Source organism: Schistocerca nitens, chromosome 1 (genome assembly GCF_023898315.1).
Source record: "Schistocerca nitens isolate TAMUIC-IGC-003100 chromosome 1, iqSchNite1.1, whole genome shotgun sequence".
Lineage (NCBI taxonomy): Eukaryota > Metazoa > Arthropoda > Insecta > Orthoptera > Acrididae > Schistocerca > Schistocerca nitens.
The window spans coordinates 858,385,599-858,406,904 of record NC_064614.1 but is presented as its reverse complement, the minus strand read 5'-3'; the positions used below and the strand labels follow the sequence as shown (position 1 = coordinate 858,406,904).

Below are 21,306 nucleotides of genomic sequence, written 5' to 3'. Positions count from 1 at the left end.
GTGTGTGTGATGTCTATTTCCTATGAAGCTTTTGTTGGCCTAAAGCTTACTTTCTGAAGGGCTTCTTGTTGTTCCTATCTGCAACTCAGTACCTCTGCTATACGGCGAGTAGAAACTACTTTTCATAATATTGTCATATCCATCTTGGATTTTCCATTGTTTGATAGATATGCTGAGGTATTCAAGCATATTTATCATATGAACACACATCAATTAAACTGAAAAATGTTACCCATTTTCATTGATTTTTGTGGGCTGTACAGAAATATTGAGGTATGGTCCCATTAACAGCCTCAGTTTAGTGTCATTTGCATACTGTAACATGAGGTTGATGTTTTCCATGTCACTGATGATTGTGATAATGAAAGATATGCTCATGGTGCACACTATAGGCTCTCTGGACATAATGTATCGAAAGAGAAAAGCTGCAGCATCAGACAAATATCAGGATGTGTAAATCAATTATGTTGAGTGTAGTAGGCATGCAAAAGGTGAACAGATTAGCTCTGATTGCAGGCAGATGGAGGACAGCTCTAATCTACCCATGAAAGAAAGCTAGTGATCTTGGTGATCCACTTGACTTTTAATCAGAAGAGAAGAAACCAGAAGGAGCCATTACAAAGAGTACTGTGGGTACGTAATACAACAAGGAGCCAAAATTAAAAGCACAATTTTCACATATATTTTAAGTAACTGGTCTTTCTCCAGTTCAAGTATACACCCTTACACAGCCAAACAATCAAATGCATCAAGCCTCAGCTGTGACTGTAGATGGATGTATTTAAAGATCTGTGAGGTTGTATGTGTAAGAGTGTGTACAGAAACTCGACAAAGGATAGTAACTCATGAGTAAGTAAAATTATAAGCTGTTATGTGTTTCAACTTGCATCATTTGACTGTAGATAAGTGATTGTCTATTCTCTATTTTATGTTTTGTTCTCTACTGGAATTTCTGTTATTTGAATGATAAGTTCATACATACAATTTGCACTGCAAGTAACAATAAATAAATAAATAAATAAATAAATAAACAATAGTAGTAAAACACCTAAAAATATAGCCATTACACAAAAAAGAAAGAAAGAAAGGAAGGAAGGAAAAAGAAAAGAGGTTACCATGACAGCTGAATTAATCTGCTGATGAAAGAAATGCCAGACACATAGTCTTTGTACAACCACAAACAAAAACTCTTGTACACATTATGCAAGTAACTTCTATTTTACATGAAACACTTATTGTTTGCTTTTATATTGCAGTACAAACATTTTTCTGGAATATGTAAATTTCTTTTATAAATTTCATTACCTGAAATGGTTTCTTAATTTTGAGACTGTCATGGGAAACAGTGAAGTCAACATGTATAGGTCGTACATCAAATTTTATGCTGTGTGGACCCTCATAGTGAGGAACCACTCTATATTTGCCTGGTGGTATGGATGGAAAGAGAAATGTGCCATGATCATCTGAAGTAACATGACATAGTGGTGTAGATGATGACCGGAAGCCAGGCAGAGGAGACTTATTACAATCAGTAACTGCTGGAGGAGGTTTTCCCTGCAACACATAAAATGTAAATGACACATTTGCAGATACTTTGATTAAAAATAAGTGTAAAGAAGAATTCTTACACACACATTACAGGTACAATTTTGCCAACAAGTAATAAAATCCAAAATCTGGTAATTTATTACCAGCAGTAAAAGTCAAATATTATGACAGTGTGGTATTTGAAACATTACAAAGAAGTACAACATCTAGGCTAATTAATATTTTTAGAGATACTATGATAGGAGGAGTCAGATGCAAAGGTATATGCACTATACAATTTGCTGTAAACAAAGAGTTGGATTCCTGTACAAACTAATTGTGAATTTGCAGTCCATTTGGTTTGTGTACAAGCAACATGTCAAAAATTTATAAAACAGTTACAATGATTTTTACATTAATAAATAATAGCACTATAATAAATAATAACACTATAAGGATATTGTTTGGAATGTGTATTGTATCCAGCTCAAAATTCCAGTTTGTCCTGCATTAATTCATCCACTGAGTAATAACACTTCAGTGTCAGTACCTCATACAGATTTATTTTAAATGAACCTAAATTCATCTGCATCAACTTGTTCTCTTTTAATTTATTACAAATTTTCATTCCCATGTATTGCGGTCCAGGGGCATACAATCCGAGGCAGCAGGTGGAAAGCATAAAATTTTCTTTGTTTCTAGTATCATGTGAATGGACAAAATGGTTTACCTCAAATAATTCATGCCTGGTGTAAAAATATAATAATCTCATAAAGGTATAAGGATGGCAGAGTTAATATTTTAAGTTTTCTAAATAATGGTCGACTTGGTTCTTTCTGATTTGCAGCGCACATATTTCGAATGATTTTTTTCTGTATTTTTAGTATCCGCACTATGTTTGTCGAGTTACCCCAAAAGTAATACCATACCTAATAATGGATTCGAAGTATCTTGTATACGCTACTTTGTGTCTAGTATTCTCACATAATGAAATTCTAAAATAATAATACCATATAAACAAAAAGTGTGAGAAGACTGTACCAAGAATGACATCGTTTACAACTGTTTTCTTTGTCAGTCTCCCTTAGCTTAATTTCTATAAAACTATTTCTTAATAGTTTTGTTTATAGCAGCTATATAATGGCAGATTATGATTTATTGTCAGTTATTACAAAAAAATTTCATTTGCCATCACAACAAAGAAACTTTAACAGCTATATCCAGTTTCAACAGCTATCATCTTCAAATAGCCTGTCCTTGTATCCACCTCTTGTATTCAAGATGCATCTGAAGACATTGTTTTCTATACTTTTCCACAAATGAAAAAGAAGCTGCTGTTTAAGTTGTGACTGTCACTGGCAATAACATTGTATTGTAATTTCTTAATAAAGTTATAATGTTTTATTTTTACACATTACTTCTGTATAATGTAAATTTTATTTTTAATCCAGTTATTGCTCATAAGCAATGAAGATATATCATAGACTTTTTAATGATCTTTCTTCAGGATTTTCACCCAGTGAAAAATCTAGCAAGGTACTTCCATTTATTTGGTACAGATAAGGTGGAACTCTCAACATTCTAACACCATATAGTTAACGTCCTCACTTGCCAGATTTTTTCACTATGGTTGTATATAAACGTACACTGAGGTGACAAAAGTCATGGGATACCTCCCAATATTGTGTCAGGCCTACTTTTGCCTGGTGCAGTGCAGTAGCTTGATGTGGCATAGACTCAACAAGCCATCAGAAGTCCCCTGCAGAAATACTGAAGCATGCTGCATTTACAGATGTTCACAAGTGCGGAAGTGTTGTTGGTACAGGATTTTGTGCATGAGCTGACCTCTCGATTATGTCCAATAAATGTTTGATGGTATTCATGTTGTGAATGTTCTTCAAATTAATCACAAACAACTGCGGCTCGGTGGCATAGTGCACTGTTGTCCATAAAAATTCCATCATCATATAAGAATCTGTAATCCAAGAATGGCTCCAAGCTGCTGAACATAATCCCTTCTAGTCAATGATCAGTTCAGTTGGACCAGAAGACCCAGTCCAGTCCATTCCATGTAAACACAGCCCATACCATTGTGGAGCCACCTCCACCTTGCACAGTGCCTCGTTGACAACCTGGGTCCATGGCTTCATGGGGTCTGTGTCACAATCGAAGCATACTGTATGCTCTTACCAACTGAAATCAGGATTCATATGACCAGGCCATAGTTTTCCCGTCATATAGAGTCAAACTGATATTGTCACAAGCCCAGGAGAGGCACTGCAGGCGATGTTGTGCTATTAGCAACGGGACTTGCATCAGTCAGCTGCTGCCATAGCCCACTCATATCAAATTTCACCACGCTGTCCAACTGGATACATTCATGGTACATATTGTTGTGTCGATTCCCTAAGGTCTCGACACAATGAGTGGCTAGGTGCACGCGAAACTAACGCAGACGGGCGTAAATTCTGAAACAGGAGACTGGATGAAAACTATAAAGAAAAGAAGAGAGATTTTAATATACTTAACTTTAATGTAGTCTTGTTCTTGTTGAAATACATCTCTTGCATAGTAGTAAGCGATTAGCAATGATACACATGGCGCCTTGCTAGGTAGTAGCGATGGACTAGCTGAAGGCTATTTAATCTGTCTCTCGGCAATTGAGAGGAATACTTGGTAGGTCTAGTCGCAAGCTATGTCGTCCGTACAACTGGGGCGAGGTCAAGTCCGTGTCTTGTCACCTGCCCTGTGGTGGCGCTACGTTTGCGAATACACAGTGGCGACACGCGGGTCCGACATGTACTACAGGACCGCGGCCGATTTAAGTTACCACCTAGCAAGTGTGGTGTCTAGCGGTGACACCACACATCCCATATTGATTTCTGTGGTTACTTCACACAGTTTTGCTTGTCTGTTAGCACTGACAACTCTACACCAACGACACTGTTCTCGGTCATTAAGTGAAGGCCATCGGCCAGTGTGTTGTCTGTGGTGAGAGATAATGCCTAAAATTTGGTATTCTCGGCACATTCTTGACACTATGGATCTGATAACATTGAATTGCCTAATGATTTCTGACATGGAATGTCCCAGGCATTAGCACCAATTACCATTCTGCATTCAAAGTCTGTTAATTCCCATTGTGTGTCCGTAGTCACATCGGGAACCTTTACACATGAATCACTTGAGTACAAATGACAACTCCACCAATACACTTACCTTTTTTACCTTGTGTACACAATACTACCACTTTCTGTGTATGTTCATGGTGCTATCCTTGAATGCAGCACTCAACTAATGTCTGAAGTAGTGCTGGAAGGAACTGACACAATGAATCCTGCAAGGCTGTCCATAAATCTGTAAGAGTAAGAGGGGGTGGAGATCTCTTCTGAACAGCACATTGCAAGACACTCCAGAATATCCTCAATAATGTTCATGCCTGGGCAGTCTGGTGGCCAGTGGTAGCGTTTAAAATCAGAAGAGGGTTTCTGGAGCCACTCTGTACCAATTCTGGATGTGTGTGGTGTCACATTGTCCTGCTGGAATTGACCAAGTCTGTCAGAATGCACAATGGACAGAAATGGATGCAGGTGATCAGACAGGATGCTTAAGTACATGTCACCTGTTAGAGATGTATATAGACGTATCAGAGATCCCATATCACTCCAACTGCACATACCTCCACCAGCTTGAACAGTCCCCTACTGACATGCAAGGTCCATGGATTCATGAGGTTGTCCCCATACCTGTACATGTCCATCTGCTCGTTACAAACTGAAACGAGACTCATCCGACTAAGCAACATGTTTCCAGTCATCAACAGTGCAATGTCAGCATTAAGGGGCCCAGGCAAGGCATAAAGCTTCATGCTGTGCCATTATCAAAGGTACACAAGTGGGCCTTCGACTACAAAAGCCCATATCGATGATGTTTCGTTGAATGGTTCACACGCAGACTTGTTGATGGCCGAGCACTGGAATCTGCAGTGATTTGCGGAAGGGTTGCACTTCTGTAGTGTCGAACAATTCTCTTCAGTCATCGTTGGTCCCATTCTTGCAGGATCTTTTTCCAGCTGCAGCGATGTCAGAGATTTGATGTTTTACCAGATTCCTGATATTCGCAGTACACTCGTGAAATGGCCGTACAGGAAAATCCCCACTTCATTACTACCTCGGAGATGCTGTGTCCCATTGCTCATGCGCTGACTATAACGCCATGTTCAAACTCAATTAAATCTTGATACCCTGCCATTGTAGCAGCCGTAACTGATCTAACAACTGCACCAAACACTTGTTGTCTTATATAGGCACTGTTTGACCGCAGCACCATATCTGCCTGTTTACATATCTCTGTATTTGAATATGCATGCCTATACCGGTTTCTCTGGCACTTCAGTGTATTAGTTTGTACATCAATCACATAATTCTTGTCAGACTTAGATAAATTAATTGGGTAATGTTGTATAAAATCCACATACCATGCATGTAATGCAGGCTGCTGCCTCCTGGAGGATGTGAAGAAACACCTCACTTCACCATAACTCACTGTGCTGTTAGCATGACTAGCCTCGCAGGGCTCAGGTTGTTTTTGTTGTATCTTCACACAGAGTTCACAGCATCCAGCAACAACCTCACTAATAGGCACATGTCGTGTGTTCTGCGGTTACAAATTAAAAGGTACTGAACTGTGATTGTACTTTGCTCTTCCTAAATGAGATAAGTGGCTTGAACTCTATTCCAAATAACAGACATAGACGGAAGTTTGAGGTATCCATACTACCGGTAGTGATGTATTAGAGACTTGGTGTGCACTGCTACCAGTTACTTGGAGCTTTTGTTTCCTTCCTGGACACATCTTGAGACACAGAAGTTATTTATGCATAGCTGTTGTGAGTATAGCATGTTTTGGTTGGACTGTTACCAGGCCCTCCCCATTTACTGAACACATTTGCCCTTGAGCATACTGTCAGCTATTTTTAAAGCCATGTGGGTGCACTGGTTACCGTAGTTGTAAGCTATCATGTTAAGGGGGTTCAACTGATAAGTTCTTGGTAGTCTAAAGATTACTGCATGATGTTAATACTACTTCATTTTCAGGTTGTCATCTAAACATTAAACTGCTTGGCCTTTGTTAAGGATGTGTAAGGGCAGGCGATACACTATAGGGGCAGTTATTTATTTATATTTATTGATGTGGAGAGCGCAGTGGAGATGTTGGATAACATCTGGCATTTTTAGAATAGTTTCATGACGTAAAAGTTTTTACAGATTTTGATCATTGTATGTAACTACATATTTCCTTTTTTCTTACGTTAAAGTATAAACTGTTAAATCCTAGCTGATGTTACATTTAAATGAACTCATGTCTGTTAACTGTTTGACAAGTGATTCCTGATTTTTGTTGTCCCATCTAAGAGCAAATTTTAATATCCTTGACAGCTGGCAATTATGCTTAGAAAATTAATTCACTGATGACAACACTGAAATTGTTCAGTTGGGCAACACAACTGATATCTGTGCAGCATCAATTCCTTGTCTATGTACCCATCACAACAATGTCATATACCAGAATCAAATACTCCCTTTGTCAGAAAAGTTCCAGGACCTTTTTTTTTTTTCCAAACAGAAAATTGCACTTACCAGATAATGATCCTAGCTTCTATTGAAGTAGTCCCACTGGTTATTTATACACAGTTGCCAATGTTTCTGGAGGTCTTGGAAAGAAACAGAGAAATTTTCAAATGCAATGTTTGTAAGTTCATTTGTCACATCCCACTTGATGTTTGCAGTATCCTGATGATAGTTTCTTTTCAGTCATGTTTTCATTCGCAGAAAAAAGAAAAAATTACAAGGCAAGAGGTAGGGCCAATATGGCTTATGTGGGATGGCAATAACAGAATGTCTGGCCATATACTCGGTAACAGATAAAGCTCTATGGGGCCTTACATTGTCATGCAGTAAGAACCAATCCTAAGAATGCCACAAATCAGGGCAGCAATGTCGAACTCTTTGTCGCAAACATTTCAAGAGTTCAGTGTAAAGAGCTTGGTTCACTGTTTGACCTGGAGGAACACACTCATGGTGAACTAATCCATTACTATCAAAGAATGCGACCAACATTGTTTTTGTGTTCAAAGGTTTGTTTGACTTTTTGCAAGGCTGGTGGTCATGGACTCTTCCATTCAGCACTTTGGCACTTCGTGTGAGGGTCATACTGGTAGCACCAACTTTTATTCCCAGCAATAATCTTTGACAGAAATGTGGGATCATGCCTGGCTCTGTCCAGTGTTCAGCAGAAATTCTTCATCTTTCTGTTCATCTGTTAGTGTGAGAGAGACGAGTTTTGCGTTAAGTTTCCATTTCCCTAAATCTTTGCGTAAAATCTTATGACATACATCACGATTCAAATTAAGTTTTTCCCATATCGCATGCACAGTTGCATGACAGTCTTCTTGCAATAACTGCCTTACATGCTCCACATTTGCACTGGTATGTGCTGTAGACAGGCATTCAGCTATGGGATCATCTTGCATTGAATCTGTGCTTTCACAAAACCTTTTGTGCCACATGAAAACACGACTTCTTGAACATGCCTCACCTGCATATGCTTGATTAATCATTGTTCATGTTTCACTATGGGTTTTCTTGAACTAAACGTGTTGCTAAAAACAGCCCTGCCACATAGTCAGTTTGTGTAGAAACATGACCAAGGTCATTTCAAGGATGTATACATACCAGGTAACATAAAAGCAACATTTGTTCCTTTTTAATATTTCAAACTCAGAAATTAAAAAAAAAACCTGTCCTGGAACTTTTCTGACAAAGGGAGTATATATTGCACGAACTATGTTGTGCACACAACATAGTTGGAGTGTAGCAATTAGTGTTGCTGGTTGGCATGCTATGTGCCGCCACCTTAAACCCAATCACCAGTAATTATTTGTTATTTAGAAACTACAGTCTCTGGAAGACTCTTGAAACTCCTTACATTTGTTTGTTGTGGAATATTTGATGTTTGTATAAATAGCAGCACTCTTCATCCAAGAGTTCATTTATCTTTTATCTGCACACTGGTGTTCATAATAAACTTGCTTTCAGTTCTAAGTACTGTACTTCACTGACAACCCTGGATTCAGATTTGGACTTGATTTTTTGCTAACAAGTGACACTGCTTGTTGGAGACACCACATACTTCAAAACACCTGTATCACCATGGTTCCAATTTTGCAATGTAAAAGCCATGGTCTACATGGACAGCAACCAGAATACAAGCAGTGCATTGTTCCTGAAGTCTGCATATTCAGGGAACTAAAGGATTACAAAACACTAAGAATTCAGCTGCACGAAAGGTATTCATCAATGTTTTCTGGAGATTCTTGCCAGGGCCTAACAAAATGCCTGAAAGGATTCAATCAAGTCACCAATTACATCAGGTGCGATGGCAAATGTGTACTTTTAATTGGATGGCACAGCCCAGCAGTGGCTTGAGAACAACAAAGAGAAGCTCATTAGCTGGGGAAAATTCCGAGCCAAACTGAAGAAAACATCAGGTGACAATTCATAAATGAGCAGAAGTACACCTGAAGAACAGGGCTAAACATCATGGGAAAATGGCACAGTCTTAAATACAGAATGTTTTAGCTCCATGCCACATATTGAATCCAACTGTAACAGAAGGCAACAAAAGCTCACACTTGATGAAAGAAGTTGCAAAAGAAATGAACCAAGCTCTCATCGTATAGGATTAACAATAACCAAGCAATTCATTGAATGATGCCAGCACATCAAGGAAATGTAACAGAAAAGAGTTGAACAAAAGAAGTATGATGAGCTCCAAATGTTGTCCTCATGGAAGACGAAGAAAAAACCGCCACCACCACTACCACCACCTTGCCTCTCTCATACACCAGGCAAAAAGAAAAGAAATGCAGCAGTTTATGACAGCCAGACTGTTGGGCCAAGCAAACAAGAGACAACAGCCATTAATGTTGACAACATATGTCTGGAGGAAATGGAGAACATTGAAGAAAAGATGTAACAAACTTAGCACCAATCTCCACCACCAGTCAAACACTCCATACTCAACCAAATCGGACTTATAATGCAGCCGTCAAATGGCAACCCAGCATCCAAATAATGCAAATACATCCAAATCCTCTGCCATGTACAATGTCCCACAGAAGAACAGACATTTGTAGGACAGAGGACAACAAATCATTATGTTTCCACTGCAGATGTCTTGGATGCATTGTACATTACCGCACAGGAGGATGACAAGTTTTTGACGACTGATTCACCATAACATGTCAACCAATACAACAATCCTATTGATGCCAATCAACTGCAGATGATTATAGTTAACCTGTGGGATGAAGACCATAAGGGTATGCTGGACGAGGTCACTCCCCATGTCATAGCAGCTACCTGTCATCGTACAAGGTACCAGTTGCTCATCTAGCCACCATATTCAGGAAAACTAAATGAAGCAACTACGTATGCAGGTGAGGGTGCTGCAGAAGAAAATTCTCCAGGAACAACAGTTATCAAGATGTCAAGAAATCTCACTGATGTCTTCATCAACAGCTAACCTCTGCAGGTGCTGTTTGACTCAGGGGGCTTCTTTTTCTGTAATGTCGAATGGTTATCATTGCCAATTCAAAAAGGCTATACTACATGATACAAAAACGACTGTGCTGCAGATTGCAAATGGGAAATATGTTTAGCCAACAGGAACACATATTGCAAGAATAACTATCAACAGCAGAAAGCAACCCTCCAAATCTGTTGTTTCTGCAGTCATAATGTTATTCAGGCAACACAAGTAGTCATACATTGTAGAAAATCAGAGGTCCAGATTGATGAAGCTATTCTAACAAGTACACAAAAAGAAGATTGTAATGGATGATTGTTTCCCATTTAAGACATCTTTATTCCACTGTCATGAAAGAGTTGAGTTCCAGTCGTTAATATACTTGTTAAACTGTGAAACTTTTTTCAATTGCATAAAGCTACTGAGTCTCACAAAAGAAACCTACATGCCAGTGAGAATCATAAGCATTACATGTGCTCAAGGAGAACTTTAGATCAATAATTGTCATGAACAGAAAAAACTCATCCCTTAATGATTACGTGTGCAGCAACACTGAACTAGTCCAGGATGGGCAGCTCACACCCAAACCTCTGACACTTAGATCGGTACCAAACATTGTGTGTTGATAGAGTATCTACCAAAACATCGATTTAGTTCATGCTGTGTGCTGTGTGCTGTTGTGACAAAGCAAGCTGGGATAATTTTAATGCCCTACTTGTTTTGCCGTCTGCCTCCTTAAATTTGTTTTTTCAGTTTTTACAATTTACCATTAACATATGTGAATATAATCTGTATTTTTGTAAAAGAGAAAGGCTGGCCCTCAGTTCTAAAGGATTTAGCACCAGATCTAATTTTGTGCTTAGTTTTATGTATGTAATTGATTTTCTAATTTATTTCAACTATTCCTAGTTAGTATCTTTTGTTATAGGGTGAAAGCAGTGATTGTTTCGTAACTTAAATTTTACTGTTGAATATAAACAAATGTAAGTTCCGTAATAATTGTAAACATTTGGAAGACGAAGTAACAGTAATCTTAAAGTATCTATTTAACTCTATTCATAAACATGTTAGCAAAACCAGCCCTTCATTAATTCCAAAGTAATTAACAGTTTTGCCAAAAGTACTGTTTACATACCCATATATGTTAATTTCATCATGTAAACAAATAATTCGTCTTAACCCTCGTAGAAGAAGAAACTGTTAAAAAAAAAACACAATTTTTCGATGTATTCAGTTAATTTAATGAGTTAAGTTTTAATTGTAATTTCTGTAAATTAAACTTCAAAAAATGTGTAGTTTCAGCACCTATTATTGTGATGATATATAAGGGCCTGATTTTTGATCACAAGACAGTCAGTCCACGGCCGAGTTTCAGAAGGGTAACCTGTGCTGGTTAGAACAACAAAGATGCTTCAAATTAACTGTGGAACAAGTGTTACACAATTAGTCCACGTGTAAACACAGTGACAGAGTCTGCTCTGTAAGTATCTGATTATTCTTCAGGAACTATAAACTCTGTGGTTAGGTTTTACTGCTTGATGATGTTCAACAAGAAGCTGTTGTTGTAACAGTATGCGGAGGTTCGCCTGCAAACTATTAATGACGCTTTTCGCAAGTTAAACAAGAGCGCACTGGCCATATAACTATGTATTATGGGGGGGGGGGGGGGGGGTGTTTGCGAACAGTGAAATTAAAGTACTGAAAAACATAACTGTGCATCTGTCAACTACATTGATTAAAGTAGTCAGTGATAGAATCTACAAACCCCATTTTTCAGCCAGTGTAGCAACACAGTTCGTCAACACCATGAACAAAAAACAAATGATTAAAAGCAGATGGAATCGCCACACTGTCATCCAGTAGAAGATGTGTAAATGGTTAATTAAAAGTAAAACCAGAACTATGGAGCATAGGGAAACTGTATCTTTACCCTCTGAATCAAAGATCTCTGGTAGGCAAGTTGGTAGGGCGTCAGATCGTTGAATGAAAGGTCCCGAGTTTGAAATCCACTGATAGTAATTTTTTTAACAGATTATGTGTGAAATTGTTATATGGGAGAACATTTTTCTGCCATGTAAAATGAAGAGTTCGTGGCAATGTTCTTTTGGCAGTCTGATTTCGCTTCATTAGCTGAAAGTAGCCAATCTGTAGATTACATTTGTGTACATACGTGTGGTGCTATCTATACAACTCTAAGCTGTAGGTCTGCTACTTTCAACCAACAAAGCGACAGCAGACTACCAAAAGAATATTGCTACAAACTCCGAAATGTCCTTTCAAATGGCAGACAAATGTTCTCCCATACAACAATTTCATGTCTAATCTGTTAAAAAAAAATCACAATCAGTGGGTTTCGAACTCGGGACCTTTTGTACAACACTGATGCTTTACCAACTCACCTACCACAGATCTTCATTGCAGAGCTCACAGATATCATTTACCTATACTCCGTAGTTCTGGTGTTGCTTTTAATTACCTTTTACACATCGTCTACTGGACGACAGCACACAGCACAAACTAAATTGGTGTTTTGTTTGATATTCTGTCGACACAAAATGTTAGGTACTGATCTGAGCGTCTGATGTCTGGAGGTTTGGGTGTCAGTGCCATCAACAAAGAATCACACTTGCAATCACTGCAGACAACGAAGTGGAGGAAGCTATTATCACACTGCCAATAGGTAGGTGGACAATGGTAATACACAGTACCAACTCTTGGGATCAACACTTATTAGGTAGCATTCAAATAGGGTGCTGCCAGTTGAACTACGCATAACTTGGGAGTAAGTGAAGAAGATGCTGCAGTATGACAATACTGAATCTTCAGAGTGTTCTTGGTCCTCTCCTGTAGACCCTGTGAAGAAGAAAGATGGCACAGAGTGTTTTTGTGTCAACTACTGATGAGTTAACAAAATTACGAGAAAAGATTTATATCTGTTGCCAAGATTGATGACACGCTAAACTGCTTGAAAGGAGCAAAGTACTTTTCATCTATGGACTTGTAGACAGCAAACTGTGGTTTGACAGGGCTGACTGGGAAAAGACTGTCTTCATACCTCCTGCACTGACATTGTTGCAGAACAGAGGGATGCTTCAGTACCGCTGAAAACAACAGAACCCTCAAAAAATGAGGAACTGACCTACACAGTATTTCAATTAATAAATCAAATGTATAAGACAAACTATGATTCAGTGTGGTGGAAGCGATCGTCATCCCAGCTCATCTGTGGCCAGCTATCCTGAAATATTTCCACGACATTCCAACATCTGGTCACCTGGGCTTCATGAAGACTCTAGACAGAATCAGATGCAGGTGTCATGGGCCAGATCTCCATTGATCTGCTGGATGCTTTGTGAGCCACTGTTACAAATGCCTACGATTGAAGTATTTGCCGGTGCGAATTTCGTCAGCAGCCGCATCATTCCACCGAATTACAACTGATCTCTTGGGGAGGTTCCCAAAGTCAGTAAATGGAAACCAAAGGATAAAAGTTTCTGCTGACTAGAGCACCTGCTATGCTGTCAAAGCTGTGCTGATTTCTGAAGTTCCATAAATTGCAATGTTCCCTGTAGAAGACATTATGTTGAAGCATGAAGCACCCTGAGTGATGAACTCTGATCATGGAAAATATTTCCAGTTGAGACCAGTATCAGAGGCAATTTCACATTGTGACACCACCCACAGAACGACAGACAAATGGCCTCACAAAACGTTTTAATGATATATCATCAAATAAGCTCTTGATGTATCTTGTTGTCGAACAGAGAAACTGGGATATTATAGTCCCTGTCATGACTTTGACATATAACAAAGCGGACAAAACACTACAGGCTTCACACCATTCTTTCTGCTTCATGGTCGTGAGGCCGAAACTACTATGGATACATTAATCTCATTTCAACCAGATGTTACTCAGGGTGACTATGTGGAACAATTCTTCATCAGGACAAAAGAAGCAAGACACCTAGCTTACAATAGACCCTGAATGCCCATGACAATGACCGAGAATGCTAAAATGACCCTGGATGCCCATGACAATGACCAAGAATGCTAAAACATAGGCAACAACCAGTGAGATACAACATGGGAGATTTGGAGTACATTTTTGTGCCTCTGCAGTTAGTGGGTGTATCAGAAAGCTGTACTTTGGACTGCATTGTATCCTTTATCACTTGCCATTGCAGCGATGTTTCAGCCGTCAGCTTATTAACTTAACAAAATAGTGGTATTACAGCACTTTCAGCAAAGCCGAGTTAATAGCTAAGCTTTATCCAGTAAACCTGCCTAACTTTGACTGTTCAGCAGAAACCATTATCTTGGGCTAAATCAATTAGTAACTGCACTCTGTAGTGCAACATGCATCAGTTGCAGCAAGTTAGTTTAAACATAATTCCATGTACTTGCTGCTGAATGGCTGTCATTTTATGGCAATAGCTTGACAATGGTGCATTTCCAGCTACTTGGAAAAGTTGACTCATTTTGATGCCCCTTCCCTGCTCTGGCCCTATTATCGGGATGTTTTCATCTACCCTACATTTTGCATGCTGTGATTGCTACAAGACTATACAGATCCGCTTGAAATGATGAAAACAGCAGACTGGAGAATGAGGAGAAAGTTTGGCATCTTTTCAACAACATGGTTAAGAAAGACAGACCACAAGCTTCAATTGGTAAGGACAGGGCAGGAAACAGGGCAGGGTCTATTCAAAGAAATTACTCTGGCATTTGCTTACAGTGGATTGGGGAAAACCATTGAAAACCTAAATCTGGATGGATAGAAATCTAACTATGTCCTTCTCAAGTGTGAATCAAATGCCTTAACAACTGAGCCACAATATTCCATGCAAAAGGTATAGTCTTGTTCCTACGCCCACAAGCAGGTTCTTTACTATGAGACTGGATAGCCTTCACTGTTATGTTGCAAAAATGTCACTCTTATTACCAGGACATACGTCAAGATATCATTTGTTATTCATGGATGGCCTTCACTGTTATGTTGCAAAAATACCACTCTTATTGCCAAGACATATGTCAAAATATTGAGTGTTGAGCAGCACTGACAAAGTGCAGTCCACACTACAACTGACAGATACATTTAAAAAATGGAGAGAGACAGAGAGAAAGACTAAGGTTTCTTCATTAAGACAGAAAAGTGAAAATAGTTGAGGTTGTAAAGGAGGAGAGGTAGGTCACTCAAAACCCAGGTAAGCCATTCCACTGACGGCTTGCTCATTCACAGAAGGGTGAACGAATATGTCAGTCCACCATCTGTAGGCAACAGGAAGAAGGAATGAAGATTAGGGTTTAATGTCCGTCATGTAGATAACAAGAATGACGAGTTATGTTGCTGTTGACATCACTATTTTGTTAGTTGATTATTCCCTTAGATGATAGCTGCCATCAGACAAAACAACATATTCTCTGATAGTTCTAATGTTGCTCTATCTAGCATGCCTTGGCAGTAAGCATCACGCAACAAACGATGAACTGTGCATATCATTTGTTACTGTACTTGTTAGTTCATAACTTCCTACAATGGTGAAAAGCAGTCAGCTGGTAGATTCACAAGCAGAAAATCAATTTTTGGAGAGTGGAGATAACTTTAGTGACAGTTCTGAGACAAGGCATGACACACACAGTTAGTAAAATGAAAGGCATGCAGAGTCAAAACCATCTAGTAACAATGTAGAACTTCAGCAGTTGCCAGAATCTGCATAGTGCATAGTAGTTAATTTACTGATAATAATAATAATAATAATAATACATATGCAGCAATCATGCAAACAGATATGATGTTTTATTGAGATAAAATAACAGATATACAAACAAATTTATATGTACATCAGAGCAGCACTACAGTTTGCAGCTGGAATGGTACAATAGATGATGAAGTGATATATTGATTAGAGTATTGTTCTTTGGGAAATGAAAACACAGAACACAAACTGCAGTTTTCTAATAGTCACCTGACACACCATTCTTTGAGCTGTTCAGGTACAACACGATATTCAGTCTTGTTTCTCTTCATGTCAGTTTCGTGCTAAGCCTTAAAATAGTTTTAAATTGGATTTTTTGGGGAATGAACCACAATTCATGATTGATTAACTGGGTTTTTATCAGCATATTTTTTATTCAATAATGAATTTTATGAACACACTGATGGTATTGGCATGGGTACTCCTTTGGCACCCTCGATGGCCAACTTTTTGATGGAGGACTTTGAGGAGAAGGTACTGGAATCTGCTACCTTGAAGTCCACACTGATTTGGAGGTATGTTGATGACACATTTGTAGTGTGGCTCCATGGTGAAGACAAGTTAAAAGAATTTTTAAATCATCTGAATTCCATCCACAGACAAATTCAGTTCATTATGGAAATCAAAAAAGATGGATGCCTTCCATTTTTTGATGTTTTGGTATGGCACAAAGATGATGGCACTTTGGGACATACGATATATAAATTTATATTTATGTGCATCCTTCGCAGATGATGAGTGTGCTCAGAACTCTGGTACACACAGCACACGTCACCACTGACAAGAGCAGTCTGGAGGATGAGCTTCTACAGCTGAGAAGAGTTTTTGAAGCCAATGGGTACTCTCCACAGCAGATATGTAAGACACTACAAATGAAACCAACAATGGGTGTAAGAAAAACAGAAGAAGACACGGAAAGTTTTAAATTCATGGCTTCTCTGCCAAGCGTGGGAAGCCTATCGTCAAAAATAGGACGGATCCTCAGTAAACACAAAGTGAAAATGATTTTTCACCCTCCACAAAAGACAGCTGCACTCCTGGGTTCTGTTAAAGATTATATGGTGCTTCAGAAACCTGGGGTTTACAAGATCCCCTGTGATTGTGGGCATTCATACATTGGACGGACAATACATACAGCCCAGGAGGAGATGCACAGAACACTGCAGGTACACCCGGCTCTTACTACCTAAAAAATCTGTCGTGTCAGAGCACTGTATTGACACTGGGCACTCTATGGTTACAATAACGTTGAAATTTTAGCCTCGATTTCATCTTTCTGGGACTCAGTAGTGAAAGAATCAACTGAAATTTGGCTGGCAATGAATATAATTAACAGAGATAGCAGCTTCAGCTTGGGCAAATCATGGAATCCGGCAATTTCTGTAATAAAATCACAAAGACATCGTGATGGTGCAGCTCGCAGTGAAACAATGATATCACTGTGTGGATCGACTATGCAGCTATACATCTAATTCCAAGCATATGTCATACCGCTTTGCCACCAATCAATGTCTATGGTGCCATGTGTAGTTGTGGCTACATGTGCAGTGGTGCAGTCCACAGGTTTAAAAGGACGGAGCAAGTGCTCGAGCGTCAGTCACCTTGGCTCATTCTGCAGATGGCTGGATGGTATTCAGCCAAAATATTAGAAAAAGAAGTCGAATTTATGCGGCTGCATTCTTGAAATTTTAATGGAACATTTCCATAAAACTTGCATGTTGATCAAACCTACTGCGGCGGCGGCGGGGGGGAGAGGGGGGGGGGGGAGAGAAAAGAACAAAAACTAGATATCAATCTCTGAACTTCTCTCATGTATTCATTTACTTTGACCTGGTGGAGATCACAAGTACTTGAGCAGTACTCAAGAATCGGTTGCACTAGTATCCTTTAAGTAGTCTCCTTTACAGGTGAGCCACAGTTTCCTAAAGTTCTCCCAATAAATCAAAGTCGATCATTAGCCTTCCCTATTAGTGACCTTACATGCTCATTCCATTTAATGTCACTTGGCAACATTACGCCTCGATATTTGAATGAAGTGATGGTCAAGCAGTACATAGTAATGCTTTATTTGAACTTGGCAGGAATTTTTTTCCTAATCTACAATTAGAGCAAGCTGCCATTCTTAAAACCAACAAGAAATTTTGTCTAATCAAAATATCCACGGGTGTACTGCTGGTCTACAGTGTCCAAAGGGCACAATATTTCGGCGATCATACATGTCGCCATCATCAGGCGAACTGACGGACTGAGCTCCTGTGAACGTGCCGGCACGGAGATCCGTACACTATGGCTGCTCAGGGGGAACTGGGTTCGGTCGCGGCGGCGGCCGATTTAAATACCCACCGCCCGCGGCGCGCTCACTCCGCCGTCCGCCCCCGCGCTACGGTCGCGCGGTGAAACAGATTGCGACGGCGTCTGAGATGACGTCGGTGTGATGGCTCTGTCTGCTGTGGTCGTCACAACTATACATTTGCTCGATTTACTCTTGATTAACCCAATCGCTGGTTCCCAAGCCTTGCTAAGATTATAGCCACAGTCACGGTTTATGAGGTCGTCATTGGTGCGAATTTTGATGGCCTCTTTAACAACGCTGTCCCAGTATCTCGACGTCTGTACCAGAATCCTCGTGCGTTCATACTCCATAGCGTGATTTTCCGACAAACAATGTTCAGCGACCGCCGACTTGCTCGGATACATCAGTCGAGTGTGCCTCTGGTGTTCACGGCATCGATCCTCGACGGTACGCATCGTCTGACCAATATACGACTTGCCACATTGACACGGAATCTGGTACACGCCGGCCTTCCTCAAACCGAGGTCATCTTTGGCGCTCCCCACCAGTGCACGAGTTTTATTCTGAGGACAAAACACAGTTCCGACCCGGTGTTTCTTCAAAATGCGGGCGATTTTCCCCGAGAGTGCGCCTGTATATGGGATAAATGCAGTGCCTACCTCCTCCCTCGTGATTTCATCCATCTCCACAGGTTGTGCTGTAGTGGGTGGGCGGAGAGAACGTTGAATCTGCCACTCTGAGTACCCATTTTTTCGAAATACAGTTCTCAGATATTCCAATTCCTGGGGTAGACTCTCTGCGTCAGAGATAGTGCGTGCCCTATGTACTAGAGTTTTAAGCACCCCATTCCTCTGTGAAGGGTGGTGGCAGCTTTCTGCGTGCAAATAAAGATCAGTGTGCGTTGTCTTCCGATACACCCCATGGCCTAGGGTGCCGTCAGGCCTTCTCTTGACCAAGACGTCAAGGAAAGGTAGTTTCCCCTCCGTTTCAGTCTCCATAGTGAATTTGATGTTGGGGTGTATGGAGTTTAGATGTGTAAGGAAGTCAAGGAGTTTATCCATACCATGTGGCCAGATGACGAACGTGTCGTCCACGTAATGGAAAAAGCAAGTAGGTTTCCATTCGGATGACGACAGGGCTTCCTCCTCGAAGTTCTCCATGTACAAATTCGCTACCACCGGTGAGAGTGGGCTACCCATGGCGACTCCCTCCGTTTGTTCGTAGTATTCTCCATTAAAAAGAAAATACGTGGAAGTCAAGACATGCCTAAAAAGTTCAGTGGTCTTCTCGTCAAACTTCTGACTAATCAATTCTAGTGACTCTCGCAGGGGTACCCTCGTGAACAAGGAAACGACGTCAAAACTCACCATGATATCTGACTCACCCAACGTGAAGCTATCAAGGCGTTTAACAAAATCCACGGAATTACGGATGTGATGAGGGCATTTACCCACATAAGGACTTAATATTCCCGTCAGGTATTTGGCCAACATATATGTAGGTGCCCTGATGTTGCTGACAATGGGGCGTAATGGTACCCCCTCTTTGTGAACCTTCGGGAGTCCGTATAGTCTAGGCGGTACCGGACCTTGTGGTAACAATTTCTTAGCGTCACCCCCCGGTAAATCTGCGTCCTTGAGAAGCGACCTCGTCTTGTTGTCCACCTTCTTTGTAGGGTCAACGCTGATCTTCCGGTAGGAATCGTCATTTAGCAGGCTGTGCATCTTATCAGTGTAGTCCTTATGGGAGACAACAACTGTAGCATTGCCTTTGTCAGCCGGTAAGACAACAATTTCAGAGCGCTCCCTCAGATCACGAGGATTCTGGTACAGATGTCGAGATACTCGGACAGCGTTGTTAGAGAGGCCATCGAAATTCGCACCAATGACGACCTCATAAACCGTGACTGTGGCTATAATCTTAGCAAGGCTTGGGAACCATCGATTGGGTTAATCAAGAGTAAATCGAGCAAATGTATAGTTGTGACGACCACGGCGGACAGAGCCATCACACCGACGTCATCTCAGATGCTGTCGCAGTCTGTTTCACCGCGCGACCATGGCGCGGGGCGCGGACGGCGGAGTGAGCGCGCCTCGGGCGGGGGTATTTAAATCGGCCGCCGCCGCGATCGAACCCAGTTCCCCCTGAGCAGCCATAGTGTACGGATCTCCGTGCCGGCACGTTCACAGGAGCTCAGTCCGTCAGTTCACCTGATGATGGCTACATGTATGATCGCCGAAATATTGTGCCCGTTGGACACTGTAGACTGGCAGTACATCCGTGGATATTTTGATTATCAAATACGCCGGGAGAAACTCAAGAATCACATCATACACCTTTACGGGGAGGAGATGTACCCAAGCATGAAGAAATTTGAAAAGTTGCGCCACCGTAGATGTCGTTTGCTAAGTACTCTTGCCTTTCTAAAGAGATGTCGTTCCGAGAATTTTGTTCCAAATTTTGCTAAGGTTATGCATCACATCGATTCTGCAGCAGCTAAGAGAATCAAGAAACGAGCCAGCCTCGCATTGGTACGTGAGAGAGTGCAATTCACCCGCCGGAGCCTTGAGTTTATCTCACAGGAATTACTCAAACTACATTTGCAACTGGCTAGTAATTTCACTTCTTTTTCCTGGGATTGGATTGATGGTGTCACCTGGGTTGCAGCTGATTCCGCCCATAAGAAGGCAACGGGATGACAAACAGCTAAGTTCTCACGTCTCCTTGACAAACCATTTCTGCAGGTTCCGGGCAAGACTGTCATCAATTTGAGTGGCATGGTGTTAAGTGATGATGCGGTCTCGGTTTTGCAGAAAGGTCTCAACTTCGCTCCCACCCCCAAGTTCACTCCAGTCGCAGAAATTGTTAGTGCTGTTGAACAGGTTGCAGCTCGACTTCCGCCTGAATCAGCTGAGGAAATACGTCGTGAAACTTGTCGTGCGTTGACGAAATCCAAGTCGATGAAATCAAATATCACTAGTAAAGAGAGGGTGGCCATTCGTGATCTGAGGGAGCACTCTGAAATTGTTGTCTTACCGGCCGACAAAGGCAATGCTACAGTTGTTGTCTCCCATAAGGACTACACTGATAAGATGCACAGCCTGCTAAATGACGATTCCTACCGGAAGATCAGCGTTGACC

The 21,306-nt window shown here is 40.7% G+C and overlaps 1 protein-coding gene across 1 annotated transcript in view; it reads right to left on the bottom strand.

Moving 5' to 3' along the window:
* The window catches only part of LOC126263492 (nodal modulator 3), a 172,565-nt gene that overhangs the window by 108,713 nt on the left and 42,546 nt on the right, over positions 1-21,306 (bottom strand). Inside the window, exon 5 of the mRNA XM_049960588.1 lies at positions 1,306-1,554. Coding sequence (XP_049816545.1) covers positions 1,306-1,554 — 249 coding nt within the window. The remainder of the gene's footprint in view (positions 1-1,305; positions 1,555-21,306) is intronic.